This window comes from Rutidosis leptorrhynchoides, chromosome 3 (genome assembly GCF_046630445.1).
Source record: "Rutidosis leptorrhynchoides isolate AG116_Rl617_1_P2 chromosome 3, CSIRO_AGI_Rlap_v1, whole genome shotgun sequence".
Taxonomy (NCBI): Eukaryota; Viridiplantae; Streptophyta; class Magnoliopsida; order Asterales; family Asteraceae; genus Rutidosis; species Rutidosis leptorrhynchoides.
In genome coordinates this window covers 492,501,583-492,520,577 of record NC_092335.1, presented here as the reverse complement: position 1 = coordinate 492,520,577, position 18,995 = coordinate 492,501,583, and the positions used below count along the sequence as shown (strand labels likewise).

General features: G+C 34.5%; 3 protein-coding genes across 3 annotated transcripts; 2 read left to right on the top strand and 1 right to left on the bottom strand.

Moving 5' to 3' along the window:
- Window positions 1-672: 672 nt before the first annotated feature.
- Window positions 673-2,220, top strand: LOC139898198 (photosystem II D1 precursor processing protein PSB27-H2, chloroplastic-like). Its single transcript, XM_071880925.1, has 4 exons — window positions 673-709; window positions 896-1,041; window positions 1,221-1,633; window positions 1,962-2,220. The coding sequence occupies exons 2-4, from the start codon at window positions 966-968 to the stop codon at window positions 2,097-2,099; spliced, it is 627 nt and encodes a 208-aa protein (XP_071737026.1). The 5' UTR covers window positions 673-709; window positions 896-965; the 3' UTR covers window positions 2,100-2,220.
- A 2,087-nt stretch (window positions 2,221-4,307) lies between these two features.
- On the top strand, window positions 4,308-7,352 carry LOC139901764 (meiotic recombination protein DMC1 homolog). The gene is made up of 13 exons (XM_071884442.1): window positions 4,308-4,452; window positions 5,204-5,295; window positions 5,380-5,451; window positions 5,547-5,585; window positions 5,701-5,758; window positions 5,854-5,899; window positions 5,989-6,034; window positions 6,242-6,303; window positions 6,468-6,534; window positions 6,613-6,705; window positions 6,800-6,868; window positions 6,979-7,057; window positions 7,156-7,352. Exons 1-13 carry the CDS (start codon window positions 4,308-4,310, stop codon window positions 7,350-7,352), a joined length of 1,065 nt encoding a protein of 354 aa, XP_071740543.1.
- A 329-nt stretch (window positions 7,353-7,681) lies between these two features.
- LOC139898197 (stem-specific protein TSJT1-like) lies at window positions 7,682-10,231 on the bottom strand. Its single transcript, XM_071880924.1, has 4 exons — window positions 9,953-10,231; window positions 8,989-9,229; window positions 8,772-8,892; window positions 7,682-8,139 (listed from the first exon to the last, which is right to left on the bottom strand). Exons 1-4 carry the CDS (start codon window positions 10,153-10,155, stop codon window positions 7,952-7,954), a joined length of 753 nt encoding a protein of 250 aa, XP_071737025.1. The 5' UTR covers window positions 10,156-10,231; the 3' UTR covers window positions 7,682-7,951.
- Between the last annotated feature and the right edge of the window lie 8,764 nt (window positions 10,232-18,995).

Below are 18,995 nucleotides of genomic sequence, written 5' to 3'. Positions count from 1 at the left end.
CTTTGACTAAGTGCGTGTACTGCTTTCGAGTGCTTATTTTTCACGATAGGGTTAAATAAAAGTGACGGCTTAATCTGACCTTTTTTTTTTTTTTATTACACTTTTGACCCTTCTTTTCAACAACCTTAATATAAGGGTGTGTTTGTTGACGAGCTTACGGGAGCTTATGAGAGTTTATAGGAGCTTGAGTTTATTGAGTTTATGATTTTAATAAACTACAAGTCATAAGTTCTATTTGACATGTAATTAAATGTAGAGTTTATGTAAAAAAGAATCTCTAAAAAAAAGAAGCTTTTAGAAGTAGCTTGTTGAAAAAAGTAGAGCTTATGATAAGCTTCAGCTCCGGCCACCCGCTCCAGCCACCCGCTCCAGCCATAAGCTTGGAGTATGTTTACTTAGATAATTAAGATGTGCATGTTCTATCCGGCTACCGTTTTTGAAGTTTTTTTCTAGACATTTTAACTCTTAAGATATCTAAATCTAAAATTTTATATAAAGAGGTGTAGACAAATTTTGGTGGGTAACTTATTTTATCCATATAGAATGGGTGTCATTGGGGTTATATGCATTTCTAAAATATAAAGAAATTGTCATTTATCTCTCTTTTGACCGAAATTTGACTTGTCCATCAAAGGTGTTTGGTGATCTGCAATTTTGTTATCCTTATATCCCTCATCGACATCACATCATCTTGAATTCCACTCTCCAGGTATTATTCGTAAAAGGGTCTTATGCCTGTAACTATATAACTCGTTAATTATTTGGTATTTGAATTTTGATTTGATACTTATGGTAATAATTATGGTTATTATATGTATAGCTTATGACTGTTGTGTACACAGTTCATCTACATTTTACTGATGAATATAAAATATGATTCTTTCTTGTGCTTAAGGAGGTAACTGGCATGCTTACAGCTATGTAAACTGCATTCAACATAACTTGCATACAATTTGAGATAGAAGATGACATATTTGCTCTCACTCAAGATCCACACTCGTATTTTCAATTCAATTGATAACATCACACCATACAAGGAATGTAAGTCTCTCTTATCTCTCTTTTAATAATTCACAAGTAACAAGAGTCTATAACTAGTTATATTAGTAATCGATAGTTGAGAGTCACTCAAAACAAAATATGATTACATTTCAAACACAATCTCAGTTTCGAAACGGACATACATTAAACATGTAACTGACCTATATCTTACATTACAGATAAGCCAGAGTCCAATTGTATTAGTGTGGGCCATCAAGAGATACAGTCTAAACGGAGACGTGTGTTATTCAGTGGCGGTGTCTCGTTAGTTTCAGTTACAGCATTCAACAACTGTGTATTTCCACCACTAATAGCACGGGCCTTAGATGAACCGAATGAACAAGACGAGAAAGATGAAAGTTTAGTTGGGGCCATGAAGTCATTGTTTGATCCTAACGAGAAAACAAAATCTGGAAAAGTGTTGCCGAAGGCTTACTTGAACTCAGCAAGAGAGGTAGTGAAAACTTTGCGTGAGTCACTAAAGGAAGACCCGAACGATATGGCTAAGTTTAGACGGGTTGCGGATGCTGCTAAAGCGTCAATACGAGATTATCTAGGCAATTGGAGGGGACAACAGGCAGTAATCAATGAGGTAACTTTGTTTATATTATTGTTTCTAGAAAGTTGAGGGGTCAAAATGGGTGAGTTACAGGTAATTGTTTTGGTACAGTTCACGCAGAGCATTTTTAGTCTAAGGTTCATGCATTTTTTATAAGTAGCTAGTATGTCTAATACTTCATAATAATCTAACCATATGGTTAGAGATGGCAAAATGTGAATGTGTACGCACCCATTAGGCTGGGTTCTACTGACCCACAAACACTTTGGTATCAATTTAATCTGGAAATTAATATGAATATATGTTTTATGGTTATAAAGTTGTATTGGTGAAAGGTTCTTATGTCATATTTAATCTGCAGGAATCATATGTTGTAATTGAAAAAGCAATAAGAACTCTTGCAGGCTTCTACTCAAAGGCAGGTCCATCTGCACCACTTCCAGAACAAGTGAAGTCAGAAATCTTAAACAATCTTGATACAGCAGATAAGTTTTTGTGAGCCTTCAAATAGGTTTTATATGTACAAGTAATGTTAGCAATTTTGTAATATTTCATAATAATAATAATAATAATATTTCTCACTGTAAAGGCCATCTATCCATATATTCATTCATTTCTTTTGTGGATACCATAATCAGAGCTACAAAATTATTGAATATCAATTGCTAAAGAGCCACATTATGCAGTAGGAGTAGTTTAGATTTGTGTCATGAAATTACATAAAATCATTGCAACTTGAAGTCACAATATCGGTGTTTGGTGTTCTAATTTATTTGATTATTTTGCCATTTGGGTGTTAAATTAGCAGTTTTGGATGGTGACTTTCATACAAACTATAACAGAACTGAATTTTATGATACATGCTGGAACAAAACTGGCTGTTATGGATAATTATTTACCTTATTGCTTTAAAAACTTGACAGAATGTTGCTCCCTATTTACAAGAAGCTTCACTTTATTTTCATTCTCAATTAATAAGAATACTAACATTTTGGTGATTTTTGTGTCATCCAACATTCATTTTAGCTAATTTTGATTTACTTGAATGCAAAAGTTAGTTAGTTATACTTAACAACGAGTTCGAAGAGTGTGGAGTACACGCCCGTAAGAATTGGCTCCTAACTGTCGCGTAATTGCGGGGGTCAAGGGGGTTGCGCCCCCTTACGGGGTCCAAGGGGAAGCGCCCCTGGCTGGGGTCCCGCCAAGTGTTATACCTTTTGATATAACAGTTTTTTCCGCTCAAAATGAAAGGTTACATCCTTTCAAATTATAACTGCCGAATGTATCAGTTCACTTACGTTCGGTTTTTGCGTACTGCATTCACAACAACAACAGAAGAACACAAAATCTCTCTTATATTTTTTTTTGGAAAGGCAAGTTGTTGGCATCGAATACTCTCATTTGCCACGCACGCACGCGCCTTTGCACAGGAAACCCGAACCGTATCACAGGGATCCTAACCTTATACCATTTCGAGGGGCAGGCGGTAGGACCTGGGTCCCGAATGCGGGTCGGTAAAACCTTTTCCGGGGCAGTTCGGCTTTTAGGAAATAAATCCCACAAATTTTTTTAAGAGGAAGGACTCGAACTTGAGACCTTCCCACTCCCATCCCAATGCACAAGTGCAAAGGGGTGAACCACTGGCCCACAATGGTGAGTTTTTTAATTAGTGATTTCATTCAAAAACACTAATTGCCTTATTGTCTTATTCCTGTAAAAATTTCGTGTAACCAAGGCAATCGTTGGGTCGAAATACTTTATAGAGAAAGTGAATACCGATTCAAGAATCAATCCGAATAGCCAATTCATACCCAATTTCTAACACAACATAAATATATAACTGAACCAAATCGACCGTTTTGATTGGAAACCAAGCACGGTTTATCTTTCCAATCATGATTAGTAGTCCGATTAGTCCCCGACTATTACCGATTTATTCGATCAAAATATACAATTTAGTGGGTTGAATTTTATTTGGTCAAAAAGTAGGTTAAATACACTCAAAATCAAGTTGGTCAACATCCGATGCAACTTGATTGACTTGTCCCACAAAATCAAGACCGTCTAGACAATGGGTACAATCCCGATATTGGTATCGTCGCCTTTGATTGACTTGATCGGTTTTTTCTCCATCTACTGGGTTAGGGAATCAGCTTCGCTCGTTTATTCGTACATATCTTTCTCGAATACTCGAATAGTAATTTTCTCTTTCTCGAATAGAAATTTCTCTATTAACGACCTTTACAAAGCTTTCCAACTGCGAGTGGACTATTGTCAATAAATTAAATTAAAATTAAATTAAAACTTAAACATAAAAGTAAAAAAAAAAAAAAAAATGTAGTACTAATAAAGCTTATTTTTCATTTTTCTTCTTCTACAAAATAGATTTGAATTGAATATGAGGTTGGCAAAAATAAATTAAAAGCGAATGCAAAAGTTACAATTTTTTAAACGAAAATAAATCATAAATAAATCATTAAATCATTAATCATTATATTACGGCAACTAGATATAGTTACGCTTATAACCCTCTCGATTCGGGTGTATATATACATACCCCTTTCAGAATTTCAAAAGCAAAACAAAAATTCCCTCCATACATCTCTCTCTCTCAATTAAACACACAAGCATTTCAAACTCAAAAATTCGAAAATGCAATCGTTCAAGTAAACCTCTAATTCGATAATAACTCATTCAGTCTGAAATCATGATACGATTATGCACTTTAACGATATTTACTAACTATTTTGTTAACGTTTTGTTTTACAGATCCGAAGAACTGAGCCAATTGCAGCTTGTTGAACGTGAAGAAATTGACGAAGATGAAGATCTATTCGAAGCAATTGATAAGCGTAAGCCTATACTTATTATATCTGTATTTAAATGTTTCTCTAAATTTCGTTGTTCGAAGATCATCATGTTTACGCTGTTTGTTACGTGAAATACGAGTTCTCGTCCTTACAGATTCAGATTCGTTGTAAGTACCTAAAATACTAATCGTATGTTCAAATTTATCGAACTGAACTCGGATTAATTAGATTATGCTCCGTAAGTTCTATTTTGCTCTTCCTTGCGAATTGTCAAATTCATGTACGTACGAAATTTATTTCATCTGTCAAATATCTGATTCGTTAATTATTACTTCAAAATTACTGATCTGAACTCGTCGTGATTAGATTATGAGTTTTACTTTTACTAAATGTTATGCGAATTTCAGAGATCCTGTCAGTACGAATTTATTTTCATAATCAGTTATGCGATTCATTGATTCTACGTTTTAACTATAGGATCGAATATATTGACCTGAAATCGTAGTAATTAGATTTTGAGTTTTATTTGTTTTGTGAATTGATGAGTTCATGATGTGATTAATTTCGTAATCAAATATCAGAATCGTTATAATTATGATCATACAGTATTTGTTAAAAAGCACTGGTAGTAATTAGATTTACATGTCTCAAGCTGTATGTAAATGGTGCATGATCCGGTTAGTTTTGTGAATATATAAATTTCTGTGTGTTTGCTTAAAATGATTTGTTTAGTGTAGTTCAGGAAGAATTTTCATGAATAGTGTGAAACCTTTGGTGTTTATGTTATTTTCAGTGACTTCTCATGGAATAAATGCTGGAGATGTTAAGAAACTGCAAGATGCAGGAATATATACATGTAATGGCTTGATGATGCACACGAAGAAGGTAATTATTGATTTAAACAGGCATGTTTTTGGATTAATATCTAATTATTTGATAGCTTATAGTTAAGGTCATTTTATGCTGTAGAACTTGACTGCTATAAAAGGATTATCTGAGGCTAAAGTTGATAAGATTTGTGAAGCTGCTGAGAAGATAGTGGTTAGTGATGTTGCCTGTTGATTGTAATGAATTCTGCTTTACTTGATCTTCTTATGCAATATTATTCAAGTGTTTTGGTTCTTCTTGTTATTCAGAATTTTGGCTATATCACTGGAAGTGATGCTCTGTTAAAAGTAAGATGCTCATTAGTTTGACTTGTAATTGCATAATGCTTAATATTTTTTGTTAAATTGCTAACTGAGTTCTGAGTTAAGCTTGAATAATATTCTGTTTTGTTTTGTGAAATAGAGGAAAGCTGTTGTCCGCATCACTACTGGAAGTCAAGCTCTTGATGAATTGCTAGGAGGTGTAAACTTGAGAATTGATATAGTATTTTTTGTATTAACTTAGATTCATTTATTTAAAATATAATATCTGTATGTTGTTTATGAATTTGGAAAGGTGGTATTGAGACTCTACAAATTACTGAAGCTTTTGGGGAGTTCAGGTGAGATTATGAAGCATATCATGTACCCTTATTTAAATGAATCTTCATGATATGTGTTTTATAATGCCCTCATCAATGTTACTTTCCAGGTCTGGAAAGACACAGCTGGCTCATACTCTTTGCGTTTCAACACAGGTTTTCTCTCATTTTGAGGCTACTTGCGTTGTGATCACATGTGTTTGTTTAAAATTTTGGAATGCACATTGCTTTTTAGTGGTTTTCTGCATCATATTTAGAACTGTTATTCATATCACTACTAATATGCTACATTCTTTAATTATTGTGATTGGAGCAAATCTGATTTGTTTTAGTGCTTAAACATTGATTGCCTCATCCATGCAGCTTCCTACTAGCATGAAAGGAGGGAATGGGAAGGTTGCTTATATTGATACTGAGGGAACTTTGTATCCTTGTTGGTTCTGACTACTCTTATATACTGTATAATTTAAAAACTTCTGTATGTCTTTTGATTTATTTTATATTATCCAAATAGAAATTACAGAATTATGCCCTCAGACATAAGTATGTTCACCTATGCTTGCATTTCCTTAATAAAACGTGCTTGCAGCCGACCTGATCGTATTGTACCCATTGCTGAAAGGTTTGGGATGGATCCTGGAGCTGTTCTTGATAATGTAATGATACTTTTTTATTGATTTATAATTGCTATTTTGCATGTTTACTGATTTACTCTTCTCCCACATATACTGAAGATTATATATGCACGTGCATACACATACGAGCATCAATACAACCTGCTACTTGGTTTGGCAGCAAAGATGTCTGAGGAACCTTTCAGACTACTGGTGTGATTTTCGAGCCAAATGTTCTCAAATTAAACTTGTTCTTATTTTCTTATATACTGATTCATATTCTGAATCGAATCTAATTATTTCCCAGATTGTTGATTCTGTTATTGCTCTGTTCCGAGTAGACTTCACAGGAAGAGGAGAACTTGCAGAGCGCCAGGTTTACCTTCTATTACTTATTTAAGAACTCCTTTATCAATAATAATTGCTTGTGCATCTTCTATAATCATATCCATTAGTGACATTCGTGCAATAAATTATCTTATACAGCAAAAGCTGGCTCAAATGCTCTCCCGATTAACCAAGATTGCTGAAGAATTTAATGTTGCAGTGTATATGACAAACCAAGGTTGTACATCACTGCTAAATTTGAAAACAGTCTGCCTTTTGTGCAACATTATACTTCGTGTCACTAAAAATTAAAAAAATTATAATTGTATGTTGCAGTGATTGCTGATCCAGGCGGTGGGGTGTTCATATCAGACCCAAAGAAACCAGCAGGGGGCCATGTTCTTGCTCATGCAGCCACTGTCAGGTTGATGTTTAGGAAAGGCAAGGGTGAACAGCGTGTCTGCAAAGTGTTTGATGCACCAAATCTCCCAGAGTCGGAAGCAATATCCTCACATACCATTTTATATGCATGACTGTTAAACTTTTTCTGATCACGTACACGTGTTTTTCTTGACGATAAAATCACATATTTCAGATAACAGCAGGAGGAATTGCAGATGCAAAGGACTGAACTCACTGCAGCAACTATGTTTATAAATGCCTGGTAGTTACATATATGCCTGATTATACTCTACTTATGTGGTTTTGTTGTTGTTGTTTGCAACAACAATGCCTGATAATAGTTTTTATATTTTACTTTTAGCTGTGCATTGAACACCATATTATAGTTTCTATGTTCTACTTTGCTATAACAATGCCTGATTATAAGTGACACTCTGATATTGCTAAATTTTATTCCTGCATATTAGTGTCATTTTATTATTTCTCGAATTTTATTCCCTGTATTCGCTTTCTCATAATACGAAACAATTTTTTTAAAACTGATGAAATACACACCACATATTCCATCTTAAGCAAATAAACAGAGTTTCCACACACACATTGTTTCATGTTATATAGTACTCTCTTAGCCCTAGAAAGGATATCCTATTAATAACAAAGGAACCAATAAAACACGTTATTTATATAACAGGGACAATATTAGTCTTTTGCTCCCATATCAAGATTCGGTTTAGTAGTGTTGGGACCAGTTAGCAGCACTCCCGACTCTGGGCATTCCCGACTCTTTCTTGGACTCTGAATCCACCTTGAAATTCGCACCGCACATCTCCCCCGAACTGTCCACTCTTGGCACTGGCTTCAATTCATTGAAAGGATGCTCAAAGCTCCGTAACCCGCCAGATGTTGTGAAGAAACATCCTGAATAATAAACGAAAAACAACTGTAAGGGAACACATTTTAATAAAACCGTGTATGATTCTGGGGATGTTTATTCTCTACAGGTACAAATCAGGTCTAATGGGTCAAAAACTTCCTACTCTTTGACTCAATCGCTTAACATATTAGAAATCTTATTGGTTTAACAAATATCATTTATTCATAATCATACTTAAAGAATTGGACAACCCCTTTTTGAACGTTAATCAACCTTCCCGACCCGCCTAACACATCCATTTTGCAAACTTCTAATATAAACCCTTCTTTGCCTCTTGAAAACAAAAATACTTTGACCATTTGTGCTAAAACCAAATACAGTGGGTGTATGTCAATTCCCAATTGTAATGTGGTATTTAACAAATACCGGTTATCTATAGCTAATCTATATGATCCAAATTTTTAGTAAAATGTAAGTTGGTATCGAAAAACATTCAACAAACTACTCTCATGTTATCGAAGGACTCCTTTCAGGCCTTCTATGCAATGTTCTTAGCATGGATGTAGTTTAAAAATGACTAATTCCACCATATGTGAAATAATCATAAGACTTAGCTTTGAGCTTTTGTTAAAACTGATCACACCAAATAAAACGTTAAAAAACACAGCACGTTAACCTTTTGGGAATGGTGCGAAGGACTTCCCACATCCTTTCTTTACAGTTTCAACATCATCAGAGAGCACCAAATTTTCTTCTGAATCAGTCCCCCAAAAGAATGGCACACTGCCATCAGCATCCTATATTGTAGATGCGATAATTGTAAGTTCTAAGTCACATCTAAATTCTAAGATACTTATAATAAATAATTCAAAATTAAGAGTTAAATTACTCACGGCAGCTATGAATGTGGACTTTGTGGTGCTGTCATAGAGGATAAAAGCAAATTTTCCCTGTAGGTCTCTAACAACTTGGTCTGCAGGGTACGGACCTCTATCCCTTAGTGTTCTATAAGCCTCGATAACAATTATCACTTCGTTTGCTGTCTTGCTTAATCCGTATTGTTGCTTAAGAGGCGCAACATTCTCCACATGACCTTGGAATAAGCAGAATATGTCGTCCACAACAGCAAACAATCTAGCAACCACGTAACAACAAAAAATATAGAACAATATAATAATGTTAGTCTAGCTGCCCAAAAATTAAAGGAAAAAAAAATACTTAATACTGCTAAGAAAATGACTCAATCTTGTAGTTAATGGTACATTTAATACATATTATGATTTATGAGACCAGTAGACTAAATGAATGAATTGGATCTAGGTTTTAAGTTGTCGGATTATTTATGCTTTCAGAATCATGGAATGACAATGTTACACATTAAGAGCATTTGACTAATGGCTCTTTATATATAGATATATATATTTTTTCTTTCTTAAAAAAATATATATATCCAAGGGATGGGTTTTGTTAGCCATTACCATTTCTACGTAGTTAAAAACCCAAACCCTCTCATAAACTAAACAAAACTTTGTAAAGCTATACCCATACCTATTTCACCCTACTATCAAATCCATACCCATGTTGATTCCTAACCAATGAACCAAACACCCTTTTGGCTCAACCCAAACAGCAAGATCGGAGATTTTAGTCTAGCAAAATACTTATTATTTGATCGCAACTTCAACTTTAACTTCAAGATCAAAGTAACAACAATCAAGATTCATCAATATACAAAGGTTTGATTTTTTTTTCTCCATTTAACAGAAAGATCCATTCTTAAATCTTAATACTTAAATTAAAATTAAATCACACAAATTAGTAAGTTCCTAGATTCATACAATCAGATCAAACATATACCTTGGTAAAAGAGGGTTTTGTTTATCAACAGAGTAAGAGATTAAACCAGAGTGACCAAGATTAATGGTGACAGCCGAAGGATGAATGGACGTAAAGTGAGTAGCAAGAAAAGCATCTTTAAGTGCATTTAGTGAAGATGCTTCTTGTTGGGTTTGTAATCCCTCAGGGCTTTTTGCTACTGTTTTCTGGAATACAGCCAACATGTTTGATTTGAACTGTTGCTCTTTAGTTTTTTGATCGGATAATGAGATGAAGAAATTCGTTTAATGAATTAGTGATGCTGTGATTGATATGGAGTTTATATAATAGACGTGTGGGAATAGTGTGTGTAGCTGGGATTGGATAATGAGTTACACGTATTACTGATTAGGATTTATTAAATTTAATAATAATAATTAATTGCTAAAAAACAAAATTGTAAAAATTTCATTGACTAAAGTTTAGAATTTTTTGGGCTCTGCAAACGTCCAGGTTCAGTTACGGACTTCCGGTGGGTGTTTCCAATGTCGGTGGTGATAGTTAAATAAAACAAAATCATGGAATAGAGTGGAATTATTTTTATTATTTATTTTAATATTTTTGTAGGCAAAAACATTAGCTCGTTAATACGCCTGAAAATAATGTATATTACTGTAGTTAATAGTTAATCGCGCTGTACATACTTTTTTTCATGTTTACAACCACCTTAATTGTTGCAAAAACATGTGTATCGGCAACAACAACCTTAATGTCTACATATAATGAGGGATTATTGATTATTGACGATTATAAGATTGATTAGAAATGAAAAAATTACTCGTATAAGATTATAAAATTCTTACTAAAAATTACTTTATAGCCCACGTTTTTGCGGGACTGACACACCATTTGATACTGTCATACTACAATGAAAACATCGTTAAAAATAGAGGATGTCATAAATATTGATGATGGGGAACCCGTTAACCCGACACTTAATAAATAAACGAGAACCGTCAGATATAAATTTGAGTTTGAACAGAGTTTCTTAATCGTGTTAGGGGTCGGGATTACCTATACATTATTAAAAATAGAGCACATATCAAATTTAACGATGACTGGAAAAACTGTAAACCCGACAGTTAATAAATAAATGAGAATCGTCAATATAAATCCGAGTTTGGGACAGAGTATCGTGTATGACCGTATGGGGCCGAGATTACCTATACCCGGCCCATACAAGCTTGTTGCCATACCTAGATGTAAGATGAATATGTAGCTTTTATTCCCTTACGATCCATACTGAATTCGACTTTCACATCTAACGTCACAATTCGGTGCCCCAAAAGATGTGATTAATAGTTCGAAGTTATTCAATTCAAAACCATATCAATAACAGATCCAAAAATTGTTTCACACATATTAGTTTGTTGAATAAATCACAAATAAGCAGTGGCGGAACCAAGATTTTTTTTCACCTGGGGCGAACAAATTTTTAAAACCGTATAAATTTTTTTGGGCAAAATATGGAGGTTTTGGGGTAAAAAAAGAAGGTTTTTAGGCAAAATTTGAAGGTTTGTGGGCAAAATTTTAAGGTTTTTGGGTCAAAATTTGTAGATTTTTGAGCATAATTTAAAGGTTTTAGGACAAAATATTTAGGTTTTGGGGCACAAAAACAAATCCACCCAGGACAAAGTCGAAAAATCCAAAAAAAAAATACTAAAATTTCAAAATCGACTGCGTACGAGCACCCCCTTGTCCCCACTTAAGATCGCCCCTGCAAATAAGAACAAATAAATAATGGTCTTAAGTTATAAATCAACTTTTTTTAAGCATATAAAAGACAATACAAAATTTATTACTGAGGAACATAAAATATTACAAGAGTTAAAAAAAAAAACATCCTATTAATTTAAGAATAAGAATACGCACATTTAATTATCCAAATTTTACATTTTGCTCTTCATCTAATCTTCAATTCTCAAATTTTTTATTTGAAATGAACGAAATCTTTGGAATATACTTATCCAATTTTCTGTGTGGTTTTAGTTTATTATTTATCATAGTTTATTTTATAGCAAAATATTTTATTATCATATATTGAGTTAAGAAAAATAAGGCTAAATTAATAAGCTTGATAGCTTTTAGAATTTATCTACATCTAAAGATAATAAGAACTGATCGACTTTCGTCTTAAAACAGATATTCACCAAGATCATTAAGCTAATTTTTTATTAATTAATTTATATTTATATATTGAAATTGTTATTTTAATCATATCTATCTATTTTAGGGAGTATTATCTTTGAGATTGGAATTATTATAATTATAAATTATAAATTAATGAATGAATTGTTTTGAATGAATGAAATATAAATTATAAATTATCTTTGAATGAATGAATTGTTTTGTCTTTCAGGAAAAAAAAAGAGTTATAAAGTAATATAGGAACACTAAATTAATATTTAGTAAATGAGTAATGAGCGTATTAGAATTGGTAAAGGTTAAAGAAAAGGCAAACATATTATTGAAAATCATCAGACTCCATATATACTAGCAAATAATGCTATTAATCTCAATCTAATGGTTATAATTTAATGATTCTTTTCTATCTAATGGTTAGCTTTTTTCCATAATTTATTTTTGGTAATATGTTTTGGTAATATTGTTTTTGCTATAAAATATAAGAGAGAGAAGAGAGATATGAATCAATCATATCAAAAGAAATTAGTAACAAATTAAAAGACTTAAATAATTTTTTTTTTTTTGAAAAGCAAATATGGATTGATTCACGAATATGAGTACAACGTTTGGGGGTTAAACCACCCTATATACAATACATACGATACACGAGCTACATTACTAGAACACGAAACACTAAATAACCGCAAGGATGCGGAGAAAGCATCAAGGCGGCTACACGACAATTAGGAGTGGGTCGGTTAACCAAAGGTGCCAATCTATCTTCAAATCCTTACTCCTTCTTGAAACCCAATCGAACGAAAGTACTTGAATCTCGTTTAGTGCAACCGGGGCATTCCACCCTTTTCCTTTGAATACCATAGTATTTCTATTTTTCCAAATGAGATATGCGCTAGTCCAAATCATCGCTTGCCAACATAGAGCGCCTTTTGTAGACTTGATTTGACCCGGGTGCTTTTGTAAGAGTTCGGCAACACTAAAGTATGAAAAAGGTCCAACTCCCCACCAATTAAAGACCCGAGACCAAATCTCTTGAGCGAGCCTACAAAAGATGAGAATATGATCCACGGATTCCACGTCTTCATCACATATTGGGCATCGAACACTATGAAGGTCGACACCCCTCTTGTCTAATTCTAATCTTATGGGAAGACGTTTTTTAAGAGTCCGCCACGCAAAGATTTCGATTTTCTTTGGAACAAGAGGGTTACGACTAGTCTCGACTCCCGCACTTAACGCATCACTGTATTTTTGTTCCTCCATTAAAGACGAGAGTTTTTTGACCGAGAACAAACCATTAGGACATAGTGTCCACGACCATGAATTGCTCGCGCTATCCGTTAGTGTTACTGATCGGATTAAATTTAGAAGTCTCTGTAGCTCATCTTGAGACCGGCCCGTTGGCTCTCTAACCCACTCCCAATTGACCGTAACCGTCCCGACACTTTCCTCGATACCTGCAGCATTTAAATAAGAATTATCAGTTCTAATAAATGAAGCAGCAGAAGCTAACGTAGCATTTGTGAACGGATTAGAAGCTGCAGAAGCAGAAACAATCGGTTGAAAAGGTTCTGATCCAGCGGCTAAGATTCTTGTACTCTCGATAGCAGCAGCAGAATTCAGGCTCGATCCGTGGAAACAAGAGTCTGGTTTCGATCTCGAATTAACAGTTCCGTTTTTCGCTGAATCTGCATAATTAACAGCATGTGGGTTGGGTCCGTGATTCGCAGCCTGGCGAGTATCTACAACAGAAACAGCCTCTCGAAAATCAGCTTCCTGGACAGCAGCTTGGTCAAAAACAACATCACTAAAATTGTCATCAGTCCCAATCTGAGCAGAACTGACAGAATTAACAGCGGCTATTCCATCAGCTCCACACAATCTTTCGCGGACAGTTACCTCTTTATTGGATTCCAACATGAACACCCTCGGGAACATGATCCTGAAACAGTTGTCTCCTATCCACTTGTCATTCCAAAAAGAAGTTGTCCTTCCATCCCCTAAGTCTTTTGAGAAAGACGTAGAGAACGGGATCTGTAAGTCATCAATAGCATAACCTGCACGAATTATATTATTCCAAACACCCAAAGTAGAAATACGGTTTGACCCGCATTCCCCCAAAAGATTCCCATGAGGACCATAAATACTTCTAATTAAAGTGGCCCATAATGAATTGGTTTCGGTTTTAAACCTCCACCACCATTTACTCAATAAGGCTAGGTTTTTGAAATTTAAATTCCCAATATTTAACCCCCCCGCCCCGAACGGTGCAATCACAATCTCCCACTTTACCCAAGAGATTTTAGAACCCGATGAGTCCCCGCCCCAAAAAAACACTCTTCTCAAGCTCTCAAGGGATTTAATTATGCACGGTGGAGCACGGTAGAGTGAGAAATAGTATAACGGTAGACTACTTAAAACCGACTTGATTAGGACTAAACGACCCCCAAATGAGGTTGTTCGCATTTTCCAATCCGAGAGACGACTCTTGAATTTTTCGACAACCGGTTCCCATGCTTGTTTTTTATTCATGTTAACTCCAATGGGTAAACCGAGGTATGTAAAAGGAAGTGACCCGGCTTGACATTTCATCAAATTCGCAAGAGAATCTATTTCCACTTGGCTACAACACACACCAAGCACGCAACTCTTTTGTAGATTTACCCTTAACCCCGAACTATCTTCAAAGCACTTTATTAAAGTAATGAGATTTTTTGCATTCACACGATCCATATTACCAAAGAAGATGGTATCATCCGCATATTGAAGATGCGAAATTAGGATTTTATCTCTTCCTACCTCCACGCCCTTATACATACCTTTATTTATCGCCACTTTGGTAAGGATGTTAAGACCCTCCGCGGCAAGAATAAATAGGAAGGGGGAGAGAGGATCCCCTTGGCGTACCCCTTTACCGAGTGAGAATTCATGTGTAGGGGAACCGTTTACTAACACCGAAATGGAGGCGGATTTTAAACAAGAGAGAATCCACTTTCTCCATTTCTCACCAAAACCCATACAAGTCATTACCTCCATTAAAAAATCCCAATCCAAACAATCAAACGCCTTTTCAAAGTCTACTTTAAACACGAAACCCTTTTGCTTTTTCCTCTTAAGAAACTCGATCGTTTCGTTTGCAATTAGTGCTCCGTCAAGAATACATCTACCTTTCATAAAAGCCGATTGCTCCGAGCCTACTAGATGAGGGACCACCTTTCTCAGCCTATTTGACAAGATTTTTGCTATAATTTTATAATAGCTATTTATCAAGCTAATAGGTCGAAAATCACCAAATCCCATAGGATCATTCTTTTTAGGGACTAACGTGATAAATGAAGCATTACAACCTCGTGAGATCTCTCCATGTTCCCAAAACCAAGTGATAGCCGCCACCAAATCATCTTTAATAATGTCCCAAAATTTCTTAAAAAATAACATGTTAAATCCATCCGGGCCCGGAGCCTTCGAACTACCACAATCTTTGATAGCTTCAAGAATCTCTTTCTCGTCAATGAATTTTTCAAGCTCCTCAACCATTTCACCCGAGAGACTAGGGTACTCGAAATCTTCCATACTTAATCTACCCTCAACCCGCCCATCAAAAATTCTAGCAAAATGTCCATGAGCCGCCACTTTGATGCACTCCGGTTCCTCGGACCAAATCCCATTAACACTAATCCCCTTTATGTTGCTTTTACTATATCTCTTCTTTAAGATCGAATGAAAAAACTTTGAGTTCTCGTCTCCTTCAAGAATCCATTTGACACGTGCTTTTTGTTTCAACATATTGGCTTTTACTCTATCTTTCTCCAACCATTTCTTTCTCGCTTCTTTCATTAACTTTTGTTCACTATCCGAAAGAATGCCACTTTCGCCCTTAAAAGACTTAAATAATACTACTGGTGAAACGTAGAGAGATGAAATCTCGTTTCATAATTATTCAAGAAAAGGTGGGTGATCTAGAACAAAAGATTGATGCATATATGGCTACGGATGTCGAACTTAAAGAAAGATTGGATATGCAAATGAGTTCAATGAAATTCAAAAGGTAGAAGATAAAGATGTAATCCAAAAATTGAAAATAAAATGGAATGTAGAAGGAGAATAGAACACAAAAATTTTTCATGGAATGCTAAAGCATTGTCATAACAAACAATCAATTCAAGGCTTATCGTTAAATAGTGTTTGAGTGATGGATCCGGCTATTATAAAAAACGCTTACTAGAAATTTTATAGATATAAATTTTCAAGCTGCCAATTGAATCATGTGCTGCCAAACTTAGCTGTTGACTCACGGTTTTTGGAAACAGACAACAAAATGTTACAACGAGATGTTATGGAGGACGAAATTCGATCCGCGGTTTGGGAGTGTGGTAACGATAAATCACCGAGCCCGAATGGTTCACGTTATTGTTTATCAGAAAAATATTCGGATAGTCTAAAACATGATTTGGTGGAGTCGATTACTGCAACTTTTAACAATATCTAGATGCTAAAAGGTGCTTCTTCGGCCTTTATTTCTTTGATTTCAAAAGTTCAAAACCCGACTTGCATTAAGATTATAGGCCTATTTCATTAATAGGAGTGCAATATAAGATTATAACTAAAATCTTAGCAAACCGTTTGTCCTTGGTTATTGACAAAGTTATATCACAAGAAAAATCGAATTTCATCAAAGGTCGACAAATTCTTGATGGTCCTTTGATTGTAAATGAAATATTTAGTTGGTTCAAATTGAAGAAAAAGCGCCTTATGATTTTTAAAGTTGACTTTGACAAAGCATATGACACTCTCAGCTGGGAGTTTCTAGATCACATGTTTATTACGTTGGATTTGGTGAACGATGGCGTGTTGGATCCGTATGAGTCTTTACAATGCAAAGACATCTATTCTTGTTAATGATAGTCCAATAGGAGAGTTCCGGTTACACCGTGGTCTTCGTCAAGGTGACCCAATTAGTCCTTTTTTGTTCTTAGTCATGGAAGGGCTTCATTTATGTAACGACCTTGGATTTTTCAACGTTTATTTATTAATAATTATTATTATTAATACGTGTGATTAAACGAATGTATGTTATTACATTTACATGTTGCCATGAATGCCCGTACTTGATTTTAATTGCCCGAAACGTCTTTGTGACACACGAAACTTACACAAATAATATTTTCAAGTATTATTTACGTTCATGATTAAGTTTTATTAATCATTTTATTTAACTAAGGTTATTAGTTAATTACATGGGCTTTTATTGGATTACTTGTTAATTACTTACAAACTTGGAACTTGGGCTTTATTTTTGTACATGGACTTAAAGAGCCCACCCTACTTCTTTAGTGGACTTATTAGCCCATACTTACATGTAAGTAACCCATTTAAGTGTAACTAGTTAGTTTAAGTCACATTGGAATCTAGTTACACACCATTCCCATGAAATCACCCTTATTAACCAACTTTAAAGACTTTACCATGCAAGAGACTAGTGGTTCTTCTCCTCCTCCCTTTCCTCTTCCCAACCGTCGACCAACTTAACACATGGGGGAGTTTTTGTTTCACTTTTTGTATTACCTTATCTTGCATTCTCTCATTTCAACTCACACTTCAAACTTGCATTTCATTTTTCTCTCACACTTTCTCTCTTTTCTCTAGTTCTTGTAAGTAAACTTGAAGCTTTTTCTTCCTTTCTTTTTCTTTGTAAAACCGAATTACATACATACATAATCATCATCATCACTTGTTCTTTGATTATTGTTTTGTTATTTATTGTTGTTATTACTTACTTACAAGTTGTTATTTATTATTTACTTACTAGTTTCAAGAATCAAACTTACTAGTTTCATTCTTCTTTTATCTTGTAATTTCAAGAACACTCAAGAACTAAACTTACTAGTTTATGTTCTACATATGTTGTTTTAAAGTTTGTAAGTTCATGGTTGTAAAACTCATATTTGTAATCCATGTTAGTAAACTTTAAAGTTTACTTTCTTAAAGATCAAACTTTGGTTTGAATCTTTAAAGTATGAACCACCATGAATTATTTACTTGTTTACTTAGTTTATTACTTCATTTTATGCACTTTAATTTCATGTATGTTGGTTAAAATTGGTCAAATGTTACTAGTTAACTTTGATCTCATTAATCTTGAACTAAAGTTAACTTTAAAAGTTCAAGAACATGTAAGTAAGCTTTCTATAATTATAACTTGGTACACTTATGTTAGATCTAGACTTTTGAGTCATGGATCTTCAAGATCAAACTAAGAACTATCTTCTACAACCCAAGATCTTGATTTCATAAGTTTACTTTCAAGTTTGTAACTTATTATTAGTTTTAAAGTTCATGTATGTGTTAGATCTAAGACTTTGATGTAACTTTGGTTCATCAAACTTCATGCAACTCTTAAGTGAGTTGTGCTACAGGTCTTAGACCTACACTTGTGTCATAATAGTCAAAACTTGGTTAATATTACTTTTACATTTCATGTATGTGTTGAATCTAAGACTTTGATGTAACTTTGGTTCATCAAAACACTTGCAACACTTAAGTGAGTTGTGCTTCATGTTTTAGACTTACACTTGGGTTATGATGGTCAAACCTTGGTGAAAATGATGCAAACACATCAACGAGTTGTACACTTGAAGCTATATGTATCAAGGATGAGAACCATGATAAGCATCGAGCATCAAGAACCACCGGAACCTACTGACCTTACTGTTTTGATGTTTCTGGGTCTGATCAGTAAGACCTGGGCTGTTTTAATGTTGATTTTAAGATATCTCTGTTCGAGTAGATAACTTTTCATATAGGACTCGTCTTAATCCGAGTTACGTTTTAGGATTTATGGCCCTCCGATCGTCACTATGTCCTTTTAACGTTGTGCAGAAAT